Source organism: Aethina tumida, chromosome 1 (assembly GCF_024364675.1).
Source record: "Aethina tumida isolate Nest 87 chromosome 1, icAetTumi1.1, whole genome shotgun sequence".
In the NCBI taxonomy this organism is placed as follows: domain Eukaryota; kingdom Metazoa; phylum Arthropoda; class Insecta; order Coleoptera; family Nitidulidae; genus Aethina; species Aethina tumida.
The window spans coordinates 65,763,684-65,782,942 of record NC_065435.1 but is presented as its reverse complement, the minus strand read 5'-3'; the positions used below and the strand labels follow the sequence as shown (position 1 = coordinate 65,782,942).

Here is a 19,259-nt window from a genome sequence, read left to right as displayed (position 1 = left end):
GGATTGATAATATTTGAATAGTTTAATGTGCAAATGGTATTTGAATATTTAAATTATTTATTGTTGAATTAAATGTATTCCTCAAAAAAACATACAAATTTTCATGCAGATTTATTTATTTTAAAGCTCATTATGATTTTAAGTTACATTTGACACAAATACAATTACATTATTTATTCAGATAAATAAAATTATTCTGTCACAAAATCCTCGCTTAAATAAATAGTTATAGAGATTTTTATCGGTTAAATAAAAATCTGTAAATTTAAATAAATTGGTGGCAAAATATCCAACAATATAATAAAAATAGTCGAAATAGAGCAATTTTAAAACATTATTTTTAAATAATTGTAAAATTTTGCAAATTTTACTATAATGAATAAACAATGGGTTATTTGGAGAAGATTTATATGACGCATCTATTACAATTATGACATGGATAAATTTTATTATTTTACATTATATAAACGTCAATAATATATAAAACACGGTGTAATAATTAAAAAAACGAGAAAACTATCGTAAAATATAAAATGTTAAGAAATGAAGAAAAGTTAAATAGGATTCATATTTCTGTTTCTAATAAAAATAGTTTTTTTTTAATACGTTTATAATGTCGCTGGCAAAATTCATTCACCCAACATATTTTCGAGTGAGATATAATTTAAACTTTATTTTATGGGAGAAAAATCCAGAAGTTTGATTTCCAATTTTATTGTAATTTGTTTTTATTTTTATGCCCGTTATATTTTCACGTGCATGAAATAAACTATAAACTTATATGAAAATGTAATTTTTAGAGAGAACAGAAAAATTTTATTACCTTATATACTAAAAGTTGATCTAAATTTTAAATTTAATTTATATTTACAAATATTGGATGTGAAATACATAAATATACTGGTTAATAAATTTATTAAAATTGCTATTATTTATAATTTCGGGTTAATTTTAAAACAAGCAATTTTAATTAATTAATGAAATACATAGGTGGTTAAAAATTTGAGTTAAACTTGCCGATCTTCCTGTATTAAGTTACAATTCAGTATTTAGAGTTAAGACTGATTGGAATTAATTTTAACTGACACTCCAGTCAGAATTAAACTAGTGGTTTACGTTAACTTTTAATATACAAACATTCTTAATTTAAAATTAACATTAAAGATAAGCTATGACACATATATGGCAGCTGTAATAAAATATAAATTAAAATTTTAATTTTTCGAATCCACCGTCTTGGAAGCCCTCCATTCAATGTTTATTTGAACCGACAGAGCTTCAGTGTCTGGGGACCCATTAATAATTCAATTAGACCTCTAACTTTTATTAATTAATTTTGCATACAATATCTGTTTTCCTACTCAGATAATCCCTTGTCACGAATTCAATTACTTTTTGTCCTTAAACACGGTAACAATTGTTTAGATAATAAACAATTTTTATTGCTATGAAACTTTTCAAAAGTGTATTTTTGAACAACATTCCCGCATAGTCATTAAAGAATTTCATTAGCTCGATAACAATTTTCATAATTTAGTCGAATAGAGTAGTTAGCATTTCTTATTTTTTAATGACGAAGCCAAACGTAAAAAGACCATTAAAATGTCGTTTATGAACACAAAGTTTAAAAATAACATTTTTCATGAAACTCGAATATTTTTGCCTAATGGTTTAAATATTATCCAAAATTTACATAACTCATTAAAGTGTGTTTTAGACTTCTTCTCGTATTTTAAAAATGTGACAATTGTGAAGCATAAAAAAGAATGTAAAGACACCACATTTAACTGCAGTAATTGTTTTCTAACAAACACCTTAGAGAATAAATAATTGGCTCATAATATAACTATTGGTATAAAATGGTTTTTGTTTACAGAACTTTGTAAAGAAACGTCATCAAGTCAAAATCTTCTGATTACCAGCGGAAATTTCACTGATTTATGTTAAAGGAAAAAAAAATGAAAAATAAAACAAATATTTACTAATCTCTTCAGTAAAGATTTTTGACAGTAAAGAAAAATGAGAGTAGAAAAATTATGCAAATTAAATTGATCAGCTCACAGACAATGAAGTACCTGTCAAATTCCCAAAAATAATATGACAAGATTACTATTGTAATAAAATAATACAAAAAGATATTAAGACTTTATCTAAGTAAACAAATAAGTTATATCTCAGAGATAATTAAAGTATCTGACAAATTCCCAAAAACAGTATGACAAGATTACCATTGTAATAAAATAATACAAAAAAATATTAAGACTCGTATCTAACTAAAAGAATAAGTTATAGCCATAACAGTCTAAATTACGCTTACATTTATGTTATAGGTGTCTTAAATATGGCATATTTTTAGTATCTTAATTTATCACTTAACGATACTCTTTAAGTCGATCGATCCAAACGGTCGTTACTGTTACATAAGATGTGTTGCATCATATATACAAATAAATTAATTCTTTTAAGTATATTCCAATACCAATCAATTCCTTAAATTATTGTATTTTACTGTTCATTATTTGAGGTCGCAGTTAATTGATTTGTTTTTTATATGTAAATAAATGATATTGATTGGAATTTTTTCGTTAAATAAATATATGAATGACTTTACCTTAATTTTGAAGAATTTATTTCTTTACATTGTCTCGTCTACATTGTTCGCGAAATGTGCGAAGCATTTACCCTCTCAAGACAAAGCCAAGTTTGCGTTAAGTAAAAACACAAAATGTTCACCATTTGTATAATGAGTTTTTGCGAGATGAATGCAAATTTCCCTGGTCGTAATGTTAAGCACACTTTCCGACTTTGCTGAGGTCTTTCAGATGGTGGTCCGCAGACTGAAACACACCCGGAGAGTTTTAGCCGGTTTAACGTTTGTAGCTCGTAGAGACGATCCCGACGTGGAAAATGATGGAAGTGTGAATAAGACAGACCTTTATCGTCTGGAGTAACGATGGCGTCAAGTCGTATATTGTCATAACCCGTTTCTTTATGCAATTTAGATTTAGTTCTTACTTATACTTGAACGTATACTACATATTTTCAGTTTAATGTTTTTAAGTAAGAAATTTTAAAGCTTATTAGTTCGGTAATAAAAAGTTTAATTTATTTTATATATGCAGTAAATAACAGTCCAAACTCCCGTGTTGACTGTTGATAACTTGAGATATGTTTCTAAAGGATACCATACAGTTCTAACTAACATTTTAGAAAGTAAATATAAATAATGTAATGTATAATAATATAATGTAATATCAACATTTTATACTACATTATAACAAACATTTAAATAATTATCTTATAAATTCCGATGTCGTCTTAGAGAGGGTTGTGTTCTACATGAATCCGGGAGGTTGTCCACGTATTGTGTGACACCTTGTATATGTATGTTTGCTATAAGGAAACCACTGCAATGTATCTTTGTTATTGAACAGTTGAGAACAAAACATCCCAAAAGTGATTTGTTGTGTTTTTGATGGGTTATATACGTATTAAATCAAAATTCAGGTAGATAATAAACTTTGTTCGTTATAATGGAAAAACTGAAAATGTTTCAAATTTTTCATAACTTGTATCTGGTTTACTTTAAAAGCCACGTAAAAAGTTTGTACATTAAATTTAATGGCGAAACTAAGATCTGTTGTCACATGAAAAACAGATTTTAAATATTTCATGTGCATATCTTTATATAAGTTGACAAAAATTATTTTTATTCATACCTACACATCAATAAAATTTATAATAGCGTCAAAAGCTTAAATTTAAAAAGTTTTTGATTAGTTTCCTCATAAGGTTTTTGGTACTGCTGATATTACTTACATTTTAAAAATACTTTTATGACAACTATACAATTTTAAATTTGTTAGAATTATGGTATTAACTCTTACTTTGTTAACTTTCTATATTTTAGTTAATTTAATTAATGTTATTTTTAAATTTAATAATAAAATAAATAAATAAAACAAAGAAAAAGAGCCAATTTTAAAAAGCTGTACAACTTTTATTATAAACTATATGGCAGTTACGATAAATTTGAGATTTTTTCAATTTCTCCATTATAACGGACATAACTGATTATTTATTTGAAATCTGTTATAACAGGTTTTCTGGAAATTTCGTTCTAAACAGTTCAGAACAAAGATATATTAAAGTGACAGACACTCTAGATATTTAAAAAATAATGCACTCCTTTAATTATAAAAAATATGAACAAATAGGAGATTGAAAGCATTTGGTAAGCGAAATTCCGATGATGTGTTTGTAATTTGAACTTTTCAAGTTTCTCAAACAGTTATCAACAACACGACAAACTTATTCGCTGCTTCCACCTCATTCACTGAAAAAGTTTAACTGAATTTAAAGACCTCAAGTAATTTTTATTTGCAGACCCACATACCTTCATGATTATAGATAACTAGAAATACAGTTTCTAAATCACAAAATGAATCGCCATCTTTTTTTAAAACTTTGTTAAAGTTTTTATGAAAGCTTTAAAGGATGATCCCAATATTTTTATGTTTGGGAAAAATATTGTAAATATTTAATTTAATATTATATTATTTATTTACGATAATATTAAATTAATTAAAATCTCTTTATTTTCTTTCTAATAGATTATTATGTTTTAAAATTCATTAAAGAAATCTGTAAAAATTAAGAGGATGAAAGACTAACTTCATTTCATAACTTTCAACTTTAATTGAACGTGTAATTTTAGCTGACAATCAAATATCAAGGCTTCAAAAATTGTTTGAAACTTGTAAACTTCCAGTTTGGTTTTATTATTAAACAGTTAATAGGTAATTAATTAAATAAATCCTATATATTCTACTAAATAAATTTTTCGTAAATATATATTTAAATTTCGTAATATGTAATATTAATATTTTTTTTTAATTAAGTTTCTAATAAAAACTTATCTAATATTAAGTTAAAAGTGCTAAATAAATATTTAATAAGAAACCAATTTCCATTTAAAATGTAAATTAAGTTTTCTCACTTTTAAAATTATTTGTTTACTCTCTTTAATATCCAGTTAAGTTCTATTTTTTAATATTATTATCTTATTTCTTTATTCATATTCCTAAGTGCTAAAGAAGTTTTTAATTAGTTTGGCGTAAATTGGTATCTAAATTTAGAGTTCGAAGGGAGCTGTATTTTATGTAAGTTTGATATAAATGTCAGTTGTAAAATTTCCCGTCATTGTTAAAATTTATATTCAAGGAACACAACTTAATAAACCTAAAATGAGATTCACACCTACCTAGTTAACAGCAGAAAAGGCTAATTTTATTTAAATATTAGATTTATTGTTTCCTAGTTTTTCATTGATCCATTCATACATATTAAATAAGTCCCGATGTGAACAATTTTTGAAAAATAAACAAACTGATGAGACGTTTTAGGACATTCCGTAATAATAAAGTAGTAAACACAGACATTAATGAAAAATGCATGCCTTATTACACAAATTATTCACAAAATTATGTTTGCCTGTAGGATTATGCAAATGAATCGTGCTCTGTAAGGCAATAATCCAAATAAATCATCCATATTGCCGCCGCGAGATTCAACAGATTGCTGGAGTGATTCTTGAAACGTAAATTTCTGCAATTCGTTGCGATATTTAAAATGTTCGCTAAGAGAGAATTCCAGTCATCATATTACCCGCAGCTTTGACGACATTAGAAACATTTTTTGTTTAATTAAATGGTTGAGATCAATTTTTTCACAAGGATTTTTTTTAATTGACGAAAACCATTACCATGGACACAATAATTGAAAAAAATAAATTTATTTAATTTATTTTTTTGAAAAATTGCACATTTGGCAATAATTCGAGCGTAATAACTTTTAACTTAACCCTAATTGCCAAAAGGTAGAAAGAAATATGCAAAAGGGCACAAAAGCCAGTTAACCAGAGCAATTATAAGACTTAGAAACCTTAGAATTTTTAAAGAAATTAAATCCTCCACCTTTCCTTTTGGTTATTTTGCGACAAAGATTTATACTTTCAGAAAGTCATTAAAAATTAAGAGTCGTCGTGAATTTTTATTATGCCTTAATTAGTGCAATGAAATCACAGGCAGTAAAATGGGGCTTTAAAAGTCCTGGTTAATTGCCAATTACACAAAATTTCATTTATCTGTTATAACGCTCCATATTATTGCAAATAATTAATATGAACGAGCTAGAAGTCGTCTCCTCCTGTGTGTATTTATTTAACTTTGTAAAGTATTTCGAATAACTAGAATGTGCTCCTCTTTCAGTTTTATAAATTAACAGTAGTCCCGCGCCTCCTTTTACGGCCCAAACCAAATAATTTTAATTATCATATTGCTGTTTTTTGCCACACTAAAATACACTGGCATTCTCTTTGTACATTTACACAGTTTTTCGTACGTACTGATGCTGAATTTAATTCTGACTATAAAAAATTTGTAACATATTGTGTCTAATGTACATACATAAAAACATTAAAATTATTCAAATAGAATCAAATCACGTTATTTAAAGTGCTTCACTGTTCTGTTTTTCATTTCATATTTTCCATAGAAGTTTTGTTGGGAATTAGCCAGTAAAAATCTGCATTCATTGCTTTTAACCATTTGGCGTTGTATTATTACACTTTTTACTGCTGTTTTATTTAAATTGAAATATTAACATATTCCACTTGTTTAAATTTAGTCTGAAACTTAACAAAAGTAACCTATTACAAAGGCACAAAGACTTGAAACCACGAAGACCGTTTTCTTTTTGGAACCATACTTTCTATGTCTGTACGGCATGAAGTCATAAAATTATCTGCTCGTGTAAAACCAAAGAATTAATTTGGTTTTATAAGAGTAACTATCGAAATGTTTGAAATTAACTGGTGTATTCAATTTTATCAATAACATAATCTTTTTAAAAAGGAGATACTTCTTAAATAATGAATGTAGATTTGCTGAAAATTTGTACCATTATAAGGTATCATTGCAAACTAGTTAGCATAGTTAATACCCATTTTTGTGATGCCGTAAAACGGTAATTTTTATAGCATTTTACTTTGATTAATTTTTTAATTGTAAACAAAAAACGGATGAACTTTTTTACCCATTATATGATTCCATAACTATGGGAATTCAATAATTATAAATAATCGAATTAAAAAATGTAATTTTTATCTTCTTTTACATATTTTCTTTCACTTTCTGGCTTTAACAATCACACAAAGCAGATAAAAGCCAATGCTTTCTTTACTTGATTATATAGAGAGTTCTTTTACATTTTGAGTCCATAAATATGCACATAGTATCTCAGGTAGGATAATTAAATTTTTCTGAAACAGTATTTTATACTGCCTTTCGTACATTTTTCTTATTTTGTGCTGTAACAGAAACTAATTTTATTTTTTATATATGTCAATTTCTCCTGGTGTTCATGCAATTATTTGGTTTCAAGGTTTACTAAATTCTTTTACCTCTGACTGGAAAATCTTAATGAGAGATCAGAGTATTATTATATACGTTTAATTTGTCGAGTTCGAAATAAGTTCATGAAAGTTATTAACTTAGTTCTTATCGAAGCCACTAGAGTTATATCCATATTCTCCAAATAAATTTCGACCTAATAAAGAAACAAAAGTCTTTAAATGTTAGTAACCCTGCATTTCAGTATTTTAGCATTGTCTTGCCGAAACTGCCTTCCTAAAACATTAAGAAATGTTTCTTCAAAAACTCTCAAATCGCTCAGCTCATACAGGTAAATGAATTTGTGCACAAATTAAATGAAACTGACTCTCGACCTTAGTTGTCATTTAGTGTTAGGTTATTAGTTATTATTAAAACTATTATGCTATACATGTCAAAATATCTTTAAATAATACATAATAAATACATTTCCTGCACTCCTATGTAGATTAGTTTGCTCTTAATTTAGGAACTGAAAATGATGATCAAGGTGATCATTTTCACCAAAATTTAATTACTATGGAAATAAGGTATCAGGATTATTGGATAGAGTGCACGCTAGATGATTATTGGCGTTATACGAGAAAATCATTATAAACAGTACAAAAATAAAATTCAGCACACACTTTTTTCAGTACATAATAGTGAATATAGTATAATACAATTTTTTGGGTAAATATCCATAAAAGAGCCTTTTGTATAATGAATTTGTGAAAGATGTTCATTAAAATAATTTTAATTTAATTATACTTATCATTTCAATATTTTAAAATATTCATTTATATATGTTTCATGTTGTAATTCAATAGAAAGTAGAGCAAATTCTCATAAAAAATACCACTTTACAAAACGTATCCTTAATGATAAATAAATTAAGGGATTAAATATAAAAATTAAAATCAGTAGTAACTTAAATTACGATGGATTTAATTACACTGAACCCCATTTCTGTATATACCAGTTAACTATAAGAGTTACAAATTGAAATAAAAGTTTGTATTAAATTGAAATGCAATATTGTGACAAAACTAATGAATACAGTTTCCAGCTGAGTCACTTGACGTCACTGTCGTAAGTACAGAATGCGACTTAATTATCTTGGTTGTTGGAGGCCGCAACGTGACGACTGGCATTTATTTTCACCCCTTAGGACCATTTTAACCCGTGTCTTGAGGGGCTCAACTAAACATTTGTCAGACAGTTTAGAGCATTACATTCTTGTGAGCTTGCTAACTGTTATGTGCATACATACCTAGCACAAGAATTTAGAAATGCTCGCTACATAAATTCAATTTCGACCTAATTATATTTTGATAAGATGATAATTAAATGTTTGAATTATAATTGCATCCAGTTTTCGTATGTCATTTAATTTGAAATAATAAATCATTTTGAAACAAAACCGACTCTTTAAATTTCCCACAAAATAAACATTTACTTCTTTAATATATTCAGATACACCCACTTTAGAAAATAAAGATGCAACGTTCGCTTGGACTGCGGAGCATTAAATTGCGGCACAACTATAAATTTTCCTTTACTTACAAGGAAATCGCGGATCTTAAATACAATAATGCGAACCGTCGTATCGTCGTAATTTTGTTTCTCTTCACACTTAAATGATTAAATTCCACATACACAATGCATTACATTGTTTATTTATAAGATTTGCAGAATGCGAGAAATGGGTTTATTTAGTTTTATTCACAATTCAATAACGAGACTTTATGTGTGCATTTGATTTTGTAGGTGCGCTGTATTTATTTAGATCCGTTTAACTGTATTATTGTGTAAATGAAAAATAAAATATTTATTTACGAATTTTGTGTTACTTTTTTTATAAACGTATTACAAAAGTTTAAATTTAAAAAAAAATGGAAAATCTTTCAGTATTAATCGTATTAACTTAATTTAAATTTAATTAGATTTTTCTATATTAATACAGCTGGTCTAGTCCGTTTTAAGTCGAACCGGTGGATTCCGTTCATTATTTTATATTTTGATGGAATTGAAATACGTTGCTCCATGAGGATTTTCATTAGACGCAGCATAAATTGATTTTTTTTTTCATTGATTTTTTCAGACGCACATAATTTCATTAAAAACTAACGAATCGTATATTTAACAAAATCTCTAAAGTAACTCATTATTTGACTACAAACTTTCAAAAATTTGTCGAAAGACTTATTACCTATAAATAAAAAATAATTAAATTTCACAACTTTAAATATTTTTTAATAAATTTAATTTTAATTTTTAATTAACTTATACACAGTTTTTCAGTTATTAATATTTTTTGTTAATTTTTGGAATCTCGAAATATTGTTTCCAAATTTTGGCTTTTTCATTAACAGTCAAGTCAATGAAATTTATAGGTGAAATCAAGTACACTTTTTATTATTAAACTTTAAAAAATCTAAACTCGAAAAATACATTGACTGACTGTTTGTCATTTAGTGATTCATTCTATACATTTTACAAGTAGACAATAAAACTTTATCAATAAAATTTTTATTTATCATTTTATTATTATTCTTCCATGATTCATAACTCGGAAAATATTTTGGCTATTTGTCATTTAGTCATATTGTTATTCAAATTATCTCATATAAGGAGGAACATTTTTATTTAAAAAAATCATACATTTTGAATTTTTATTCAAATTATCTCATATAAGAATAAACATTTTTATTTTAAAAAAATAATTCAAATTGAGGGTTTTGATTACAAATATTTTACAAAAAGTCTATGAAAATTTATGTATGAATTTGTTAGGCGAAAATCAATAATTGTTTGTTTATTATTGTCCTTCAAAGAATAATAATTCACAAAATATTTTGGCTATTTGTCCTTCGTATTCAAATCATTTTATTATACGAAGAAACATTTTTATTCAAAAAAATCATGCAATTTTAATTTTAGAGTATTTTTATTTATTTCTAAATAACACTTTTCAATCCATTGTTGCATAAACAGAGTTATCCATTCTGGCCATTTTACAAAAAGTTAATCAAAATGTTTCAGTGAAATTTATGGATAAAAATTAATATTTATTTATTATTATTATTATTCAAAGAATTATAATTTTGAAAATTTTAATTTCAAAGAATTTTTATTTATTTGTAAATAACAGTTTTCAACTCATTGGTGACACTGGCATTAACAGAGCGATCTACCGTGCACAGTTTACAAAAAGCCAAAAAAAAATATAGACGAAAATCAATTATTATTCAGAATCTTAACCTGAAAAATATTTTGGCTGTTTGATATTTAGTCACATTATTTCTTATTCAAAAGATCTAAGCTAAGACCTAATAAAGAGCAACGTTTTTATATAAAGCTTGAGAATTTTAATTGTGTTTTTATGTAGCAATAAGAAACAATTTTGGACAAATTGTTGACACATCCATTAATAGAAAGATCCACTCTACACATTTTATAAGAAATACAATAAAATTTTTTCAATGAATTTTATGGGTGAAATTAAATAACATATTAGCTATTTGTTATTTAATCTTTTTCAAATTATATAGTATAAGGAGAAAAATTTTATTAAAAAAAAAACATGCTTTTTGAGAATATTAATTGCACTGTTTTTTTATTTATTATTAAATAACAATTTTCGACTAACACTGACGTTTGCACTAACAGAGTGATCATAAATGCATTTTACAAAAAGCCAATGAAAATTTATTAATATAATTTATGGATGAAATTCAATAATTCAGGGAAATGATGTTTTTAAAATATTTAAATTTCAGAATAATTTCCAAATAATATGTGTAGATGAAATTATAGAATCAAGAGTATAAAGTTATTATGTTTAATTATTTCCACTATTAAATAATTAATTATTACTCATTTACTCTGATATTTTAATTAAATTATAGATTCGTTAATATTTTGTTAATTTTAATTGTAATAATGTGTTATTAAAATATAATAATGTTTAGTTAATTCTCAAAATATGTTGTAATTTGTATTTTCAGTTTACTGGCATATCATTAGGCTTATAAATAAACAAATAGTAGAATACAAACTCAACAATTTGGCAAAAAAAGAAGTGGAGATACCCACATATTCGATGCATTTGCGAAGAGAATACTATTTTGCGGAAATAAAAGTACCACAATAAAATTCTCATATTACATAAAGTGCAGTATACTGTTTACAGCAATAACCATTATTTTTCCTTCTTGATTTATTTTGTTGATATTAAAGCTTCTCAAGCCTTGGAAATTGTCTGATATCAGTGTGTTATCGTCCGTAAATATATTTATTCTTTCATCTGCTACCTTTGTCCTCTCACTGTTTGCAAGACATATGTGTTCTGGAATGTCTCTCTATATTGTCTTTTATTTTCAACAAACACATTCACAGTGAGATACATTTAGATGCTTTTTACGAAACTGGTAATTTTAAATTAAATTTTAGATACTTTAAATATGAGCGCCAAATGTTTGAGTTGCAATTGTCCTAATATATCACAAATTTTACATCACAACTACGGTTTTTCCTTTAATATAACACCTATGCTGACTGCATAATATACAGTGCATATGCATTTTCTCATCCTGAGTAAAGAGCCATTCCTGTTTGCGTTCGTGGTGCAGTGCAGACGTACAGAAAATTGTAGAAAACAGTCAGGATCTGTCGTTTCCACAGCTTGAGTTCGGAATCGTAACGGGGAGCATTGGACTTTTATAAATCCCAATAAAATTTGCATGAAAGAATTTATTTTTCCTTGGAATGATGTTTATGTGCCCTGCGAATAATGGTCACATTTGCATATTTTTAAGTTTGTATCAATACAGGCTTGTCAATGCGAAAATGTTAGGATATAATCGCATAAACTTCGTTTTTTCATTTTCCAATATAAATCTAACAGTATTTGTGCTAATAATGTAAATTTTTGATATTCAAGGAAATAACTGAACTTTTAAATCAGCATTAAATCACTGATATCCTCGAAATTAATAAAAGAAAATTAATTAAAATTAAAAAAAAACGAAATATTAACCGCCACATTTTTGTACTTGATCGGTACCCCTTGATTTACAAACAGCATCCTTCTTGGCATAGTCAAAATTAGTGAGCGAATAAATTCTTGATCTATACCTCGGCATTATTTCCTAAGAGCATTAGAAAGCTTCCTCAAATTTTGTGACTGGTGGTTTTGAGTGCAAATTTGTCTTTGAAGATGCTCCCATGCGTGTTCAATTATTGTAGATTGCAGTTTGGTGAATGCGGGCTCCACTGTATCCGAGTAATATGATGGTGTTGCAATGACAAATTTAAATTCTCACATGGTGATGTCTGTCATAATCCTCTACAAAAATGAAATCAGGACCTAATTCTTGAGCAAAGGAAATAATATTTGGTTATGATATCGTCGAGAATTCATAGTTTCTCGGTTTAATATGAACGTGTTCCACCTCACATTGTTATAGCACCACTTCCAAAAGCGACAGTTGAAGTCGTGATATCTCTACGAAGTTCACGCCATGTCCAAATGCGGCTCTCCCTGTGATATAATGTGTACTTAGACGTCTATGAGCAATCAATTACGCTATTCGGTTGCATTCCATAAGCGATGATCATTGACCAATACTCTGCGAGCAACCCGATGCTCTCTATTTAATAGAGAGTATTGGAAACGGTTTCGAACCCTAAGGCTAGTTCCATGCAATATTCTTTTGGTGGCAGACATACTTACAGTGATTAAAACATTTGCAAGAAGCAGGGATGTAGAAGGTGTGCGATATTAGGTGCCAGAAAAAGTAGCTTTTCACAAAATAATCAACAATTTTTATCGACGTTTTGAAAGCAAATTCATAACACTAGAAAAAAAATATGGATTCTTAGAACCAATTTTAAAGATCAGTTGTCACCTCTTCTTTAAAATTAAACCTTTACGTAATGATGGATAAAAACAAAAATAAATAAAAGTACAACGAAAAAATATCTAGTCAATGTGGTAGATGAGGTGTTACCATAAATTCCCACTTATCATTTTGAGTCTCTAAAAAGATATGTAGTCTTGCATTATCATGAAAACGCAGGACGCCTTTTCTATTGATTAAAAAAAATCTTTGAGTAGGTTATTCATGAATTTGATCAATTTGGTTGTTATTCCAATTCCACGCGCAGTCTACCACCAGGATCTTGGTTTAAGATTTTTTATACAGTTCCACCAAGTTTACCAGATTCAACCCATTGACCAAAACTGTCGCAATCAACCCATTTCTCATTGCATATAACAATACGATTAATGAAAGACTCATTTGAGTTGCGTGCCATGAGACAATTGGCAATTATCAAACTCTTAATTTGGTTGTCTTCACTTAATTTATGTGGAATCAATTTGTTCAACTTCTTTGTCTGTGAATTAACCATTTCAGCGCAATTTATTGACTAGCCTATTTCCAAACATGTTGCACGAGGATTTTGCACAACATATTGCTTAATTTCTTCGATGGTACAGGTTTGAGGACGACCTTGACGTCGTTCATCTTCAATGCATTCATTGCCACCTTTTAACCGACGAAACCAAAATCGTGCGACATCATTTCACTTACAACATCTTCAACCACGTTCCAAATTCGAATTGCAGAACTGGAATACACCATATATATCATTACATAGAATTATAAAGTGTTTTCAAAAATAATATGTATTTTTATACAAAACTGTGATAATTATTTAAATTTTATAAAAAACATTTTTTTAAACAACCTTTTTCCGGTGCCTGTAATAGTTGTACTGAGTTATATAAACAGAAAATAGAAAACCATTGAATTGAAGTGATTGAATAATATTGAGTTACACTTTTAATTCATGTCATTTTTTATTTCAATGTGAACAATATACAAAACATAAAAATATAATAATTGACATATTTTATATTATAAATAATATTTATATTTTGTATAAAAAAATGTGGATAAAATAGTAAACAAAATAAACTTTTAGTAATAAAAATAAATATTTAATTTTCAATTTTGTAAAAAATAAAAGTAGCATATAAAAATATATTTTAATTGTAACAGTATAAAATATTTCATCATCAGGAGCATGCATTTAAATATTTTGGACTAATTTTAAACTTTAGATTTATTGTATTTTTTTATATCTTTTTCAATTCAGTATTTTTCTCATATGAATAAACTTTTTAGTTTAATATACATTATTTTAAATTAGTTCACCGTCAAATAATAATAGTATTAAATTATTTAGAAAGACCCACAATTAATAATACCTAAATTCATAAAATCATAACCGGGGGATTTGTTTTTGTGTTTGTGCATACCGCCGACCGCAACCAAAATATATCAATTAGAGTGGCTTAGGGCAGAAGAAACAATTTTTTAAAATGTTGACACAGCAGTAGACAGACCCATTTTGCATGTGCGCATTCATTTTTCATGTGCAAGGCGCTTTGTGTCTAAGGTGACGACCCGTAAAGCCGGATGGAGGTCCGCTACCGTGTATTTCAACACTAGACATCTCCTGGGCATAAACATAACGAGTATTTGCGAAACACCCTTGCACGTAAACACGCGGCATAAGAAGGTAACGTCGGAGTATTAGATTATTCAAAAATTTAAATTGGATATGAATAAAAATGAAGAGGAAATCAGCATTTTCCCGATTTCATCAGAAAATAGCTTTTAAACGGAATTATTAATTCATACTTGAGTTTTAAGTTTGACGTTCAAGCCATTAATTATTCTCCGTTTAAGAACAACATAGAAGCAAATAAGATTAAGTGTGCGTAAAATCAGGTCTTTATGTCTTAAATGTGTACTTTAAATTTTTTACGAAAATTTGGTACTTGGTACGCGTTAGTGCTTCACAATAGATTTATATACGAATAATATTATCGCAAAATTTTATTAGGCCATCTCAATTTATTTTACGGTTGTATCATTTCAGAATGGCTATTGAAATGTATCCAGTTACATAAATTATAATATAAATTTGTACATCTCCCTCTTTCCATGCAATATTAAAATCGGTTAAGTTCGCCCTGGCAAAAAGGACTATCTTTTAAATAATGCATCTAATAAGGGAAATCCCTCCCGCTGATTTGAATAACCATTGTCAAACAACTTCTAAATTATCGATGACTGTTCTCGGGGAGTCATGACAATGGCATAAGATGCCTTCATTTCCAAGACATATCCTTTGTGAATTCCTATAATAAATCCTCGAAAGGAATATTAAAACGGGTTTCTTATTAAGGAAATTATCTTATACATTTATATTGGTTTCTTGGCGAAAGCAATACGTGGATGAAATTTTATCGCTCAGTCGTTCCATTGGTATTTTATTTTAATTTTGCAATTTCCATGCACTAATTTATTTTCTTTCTGTTTCCAGATCATATGATCAAAAACTTTGTTTGATGGTAAGTACAATAAAATTAAATAATTAAGTTACAATAAAGAATCCCAAAAATTGTGTGAGATCCTACTGAACATAAGTAATGATATATCAAATTAAATAAATTTATCGATGCAGTAGTTCGTTAAGACAAATGATACCAATTAGAATGGTAGAACTAGATAGAGAACAATTCAATTTCGAACATCGTTTTCGGATAAGGATAAAAACAAAGTAATAATGTCTAAGATAAATCTCCGAACTATCTAAGAAGCAACTACATTAAATTAAATTTAACTTTTTAATAGTAAAAGTTTTTATTAGATACTAGCTTTTCATAATTTTGTGTTATCACAACAAATTTAATAAAATTCTTATCTTTCTTTTTAGCTGTTGTTACTTTAATAAGTACTTTTGTATATATTTACTTACCACATTTATTCTATGTTATAATAACTTCAAAAGCAAAAACAAACATTCAATCTAATTTGTTCATAAGCAAAAAGGAAATTTATTACGTGTTACAGTCACAAGTTATTTTAAAATGCTGTATTAAACAATTTCGAAGTGCATTCGGAAAAGAAATTTAGGAGACTTATTTCCGTGCTCAGTTGAATGTATAAACAAAGGAACATGGAGATTGTGAGATAGAATTGCAAGAGCTGAACAGAACCGAAGTTTAGCTTTGGGCCAAGGGTGAATTGCATACACGGCACGTTGGGTTTTTGTTTTATTCGTTTTCCTTCTTACACTTTAAATATTGCAACACAAAAGAATAATGGTAATCTGACTGTGGATTTCAAGTACCTCAACTCTTGAAATAAATTGTGGTTCGTTTAGTTTGTTATTCATCACAGTGTTCATTGACGGATTGTTTTAAATTGTTAAGTTTGTAGTTTAAGTAAGCTTTGATAATTACTAATAATATTTCGGTCAGTCTGCAACAACATGCACAATATTACTTCAAAATGAAACTTTCAGCTAACCGACGGCAAAACATGGCCCTTGTCTTAGATGTTTTATTGTCTTCTTTTATTGCCCTTTCCACACTATTCTCTGATGAGTTTCATGAAAATTAATTTTTGACGGCCAAGGACCAAAGTGTCCGTGAGATTTATTATTTTATGCCGCCACCTTATTCCACAAATCGCCTTACCCTTGACAGTATTTTTATTGTAATTTATTACGTGTAATAATTGTTACAATCTTCATACATAAGCATACGTATTTAATCACAAATTTAAGTATCTCTAGACCAGAAAGGGAAAAATTTACTTATTTGCCCAATTTATTTAAAACGTTGATAACCGCAAATCCGAGTTTCATATTGCGAATATTTTTTAAAATAATCCCAAAAACTGACTCCTGAATTATTTCGTAAAAGTAGTAAGTAAAAGTTTTTCTATTTATGTTTCATAAAATGTATATCTTAAAAATTTTGAGACAATATGTACAACTTTTTATAACAAATGGAATAAATGTTTTACAAAAATATATATTTTGTGCCCTTAAATTATCTTTGGCTAAGATATTTCTGATAAATTTAGAAATACTTATTATGTTTTTGAAAAACAAATTTTATATTCACACAAACTATGGAAAAATTGTGATAATTACTAAGTTTCAAACAAATTATTGATGATTAAGATACGTTAACAAACTAAATATTATTTTCCCTATGTTCCATGATCTGTAATATTAAATATCTTGATATTTACAAAAATAATGAAGATATTTAAAATTAACTTAATATTTTCCGATATTTTAAAGGCAAATTCAGTTTTGGTTTCCAGTAATATATCTTAAGTAAAATGGCCCTGTACAAATTGATCTCTGATTAAGTTAGTTTTTCTCCATTTGATCTGAAAATATTCGGAATAGTTTATTTCTACCAGTTTGTGACACAATGTATACTTGCCTAGGTCTCTAAATTTAATTCAATTAATTCGAACATTCAAATATTTGAATATTGGACGCATATTAAAATATTTTAATTAAATGTAAACTCATTTTAATAACTAATTAATAATGTTAAATGGTATGTAAAATTCAATTTGATTGACATAAATATTATAAATTCGATTTGTAATACAATAATTCACATGTTAATTCTTATATTTGAAAATTAAGACATTTGAATGTGAAGAGTGTGTGTGTGTGTGTTCTAATGAATAATATTAAATATTATGCAAAATTCAATTTGATTATCATGCATATTATAAATTCGATTTATAATACAATAATTCAAATGTTAATTCTTTAATTTGAAAATTAAGATATTTGAATGTGAAGAGTCTGTGTGTGTTCTAATGAATAATGTTTTATATTATGCGACATTTAATTTGATTAACATGAATATTATAAATTCGATTTGTACATAAAATAATTCTTATTTTTGAAAATTGAATGTGAAATGTATGTACATTAAAAATGTTAAATAATATGCAATATATTAATTAATTAAAATTAAGGTATTTGAATCTTTCTATTTTAGAATGAATTTTATAAAATTTTGAACAAAATCAACTGCAATTCTCTCGTGACACATTTTACTACCTTCTAAATTGTATCACTATAATCTAAATACGAATATTTGAGTAGTTGAAATTCAAATGTTGAATACTCAAATTTAGTTGAATGAACCCTATTTTCAAACTTTTTAAACCTGCAATACACACGAAATCTGCATCCATATTTTGCAATGTAATAAAAGGTTGATTATAGCATGAGGAAATCGTATTGAAAATATGTAGTATTAAATATTGGAAACCAGTTCACACTGATTTTGAGAACTATTATCTGAATTAAACGCACTTTACCGATGTGCGCTGTATATTTGTTGCATGATCGTTTAAATAATTTTAATAATAGCCCAAAATGCATTCAAGCTGGTCTCTATCCATTCAGCAGGTGTTATATTAAATTCTAAATTAAATTCCATTGTGCAAAATTCGTGCTAACATGTCATAAATACAATAAAACGTTCATTTCATTTGTTAAAATAAAATGTTCGATATTTATCACTTGATTGTTTATTTTTTTATATATAAAGATATAAAAGTGAAATGATTAATACACATACAAATGTTAATTTAAATTTATTAAAACGAAATATATAGTTGTCTGTATAACAGTGTTAATTGTGTTGCAACTGGTGGTAAAAATTATTTAATGATTTAAAAGCAATTCGTTTTATTTTGCCGATACTTTTCTTTAATGGTTATACAAACAAGGAGAAGTATATTGTGTATATTACCAAGCAAAATACAGTTATTAAATGGTTCGGAATTAATTTAGTAAAAGAAAAACAAACATTAATAGAAGTAAGTATTACCAACTCCACCGAGACAATCTCTTAAAAGAACCGTCGTATAATAGAAAGTCTAGCAAGTAGTTTTCTATTTTCTTGTCAATGTATGGCAG

General features: G+C 27.1%; 1 protein-coding gene across 1 annotated transcript in view; it reads left to right on the top strand.

Annotated features, from left to right (window-relative positions):
* The window catches only part of LOC109608434 (Ig-like and fibronectin type-III domain-containing protein 2), a 154,271-nt gene that overhangs the window by 79,340 nt on the left and 55,672 nt on the right, over window positions 1-19,259 (top strand). The window contains exon 4 of the mRNA XM_049961238.1: window positions 15,834-15,861. Within this exon, the coding sequence (XP_049817195.1) occupies window positions 15,859-15,861 (3 nt within the window). The 5' untranslated portion in view covers window positions 15,834-15,858. The remainder of the gene's footprint in view (window positions 1-15,833; window positions 15,862-19,259) is intronic.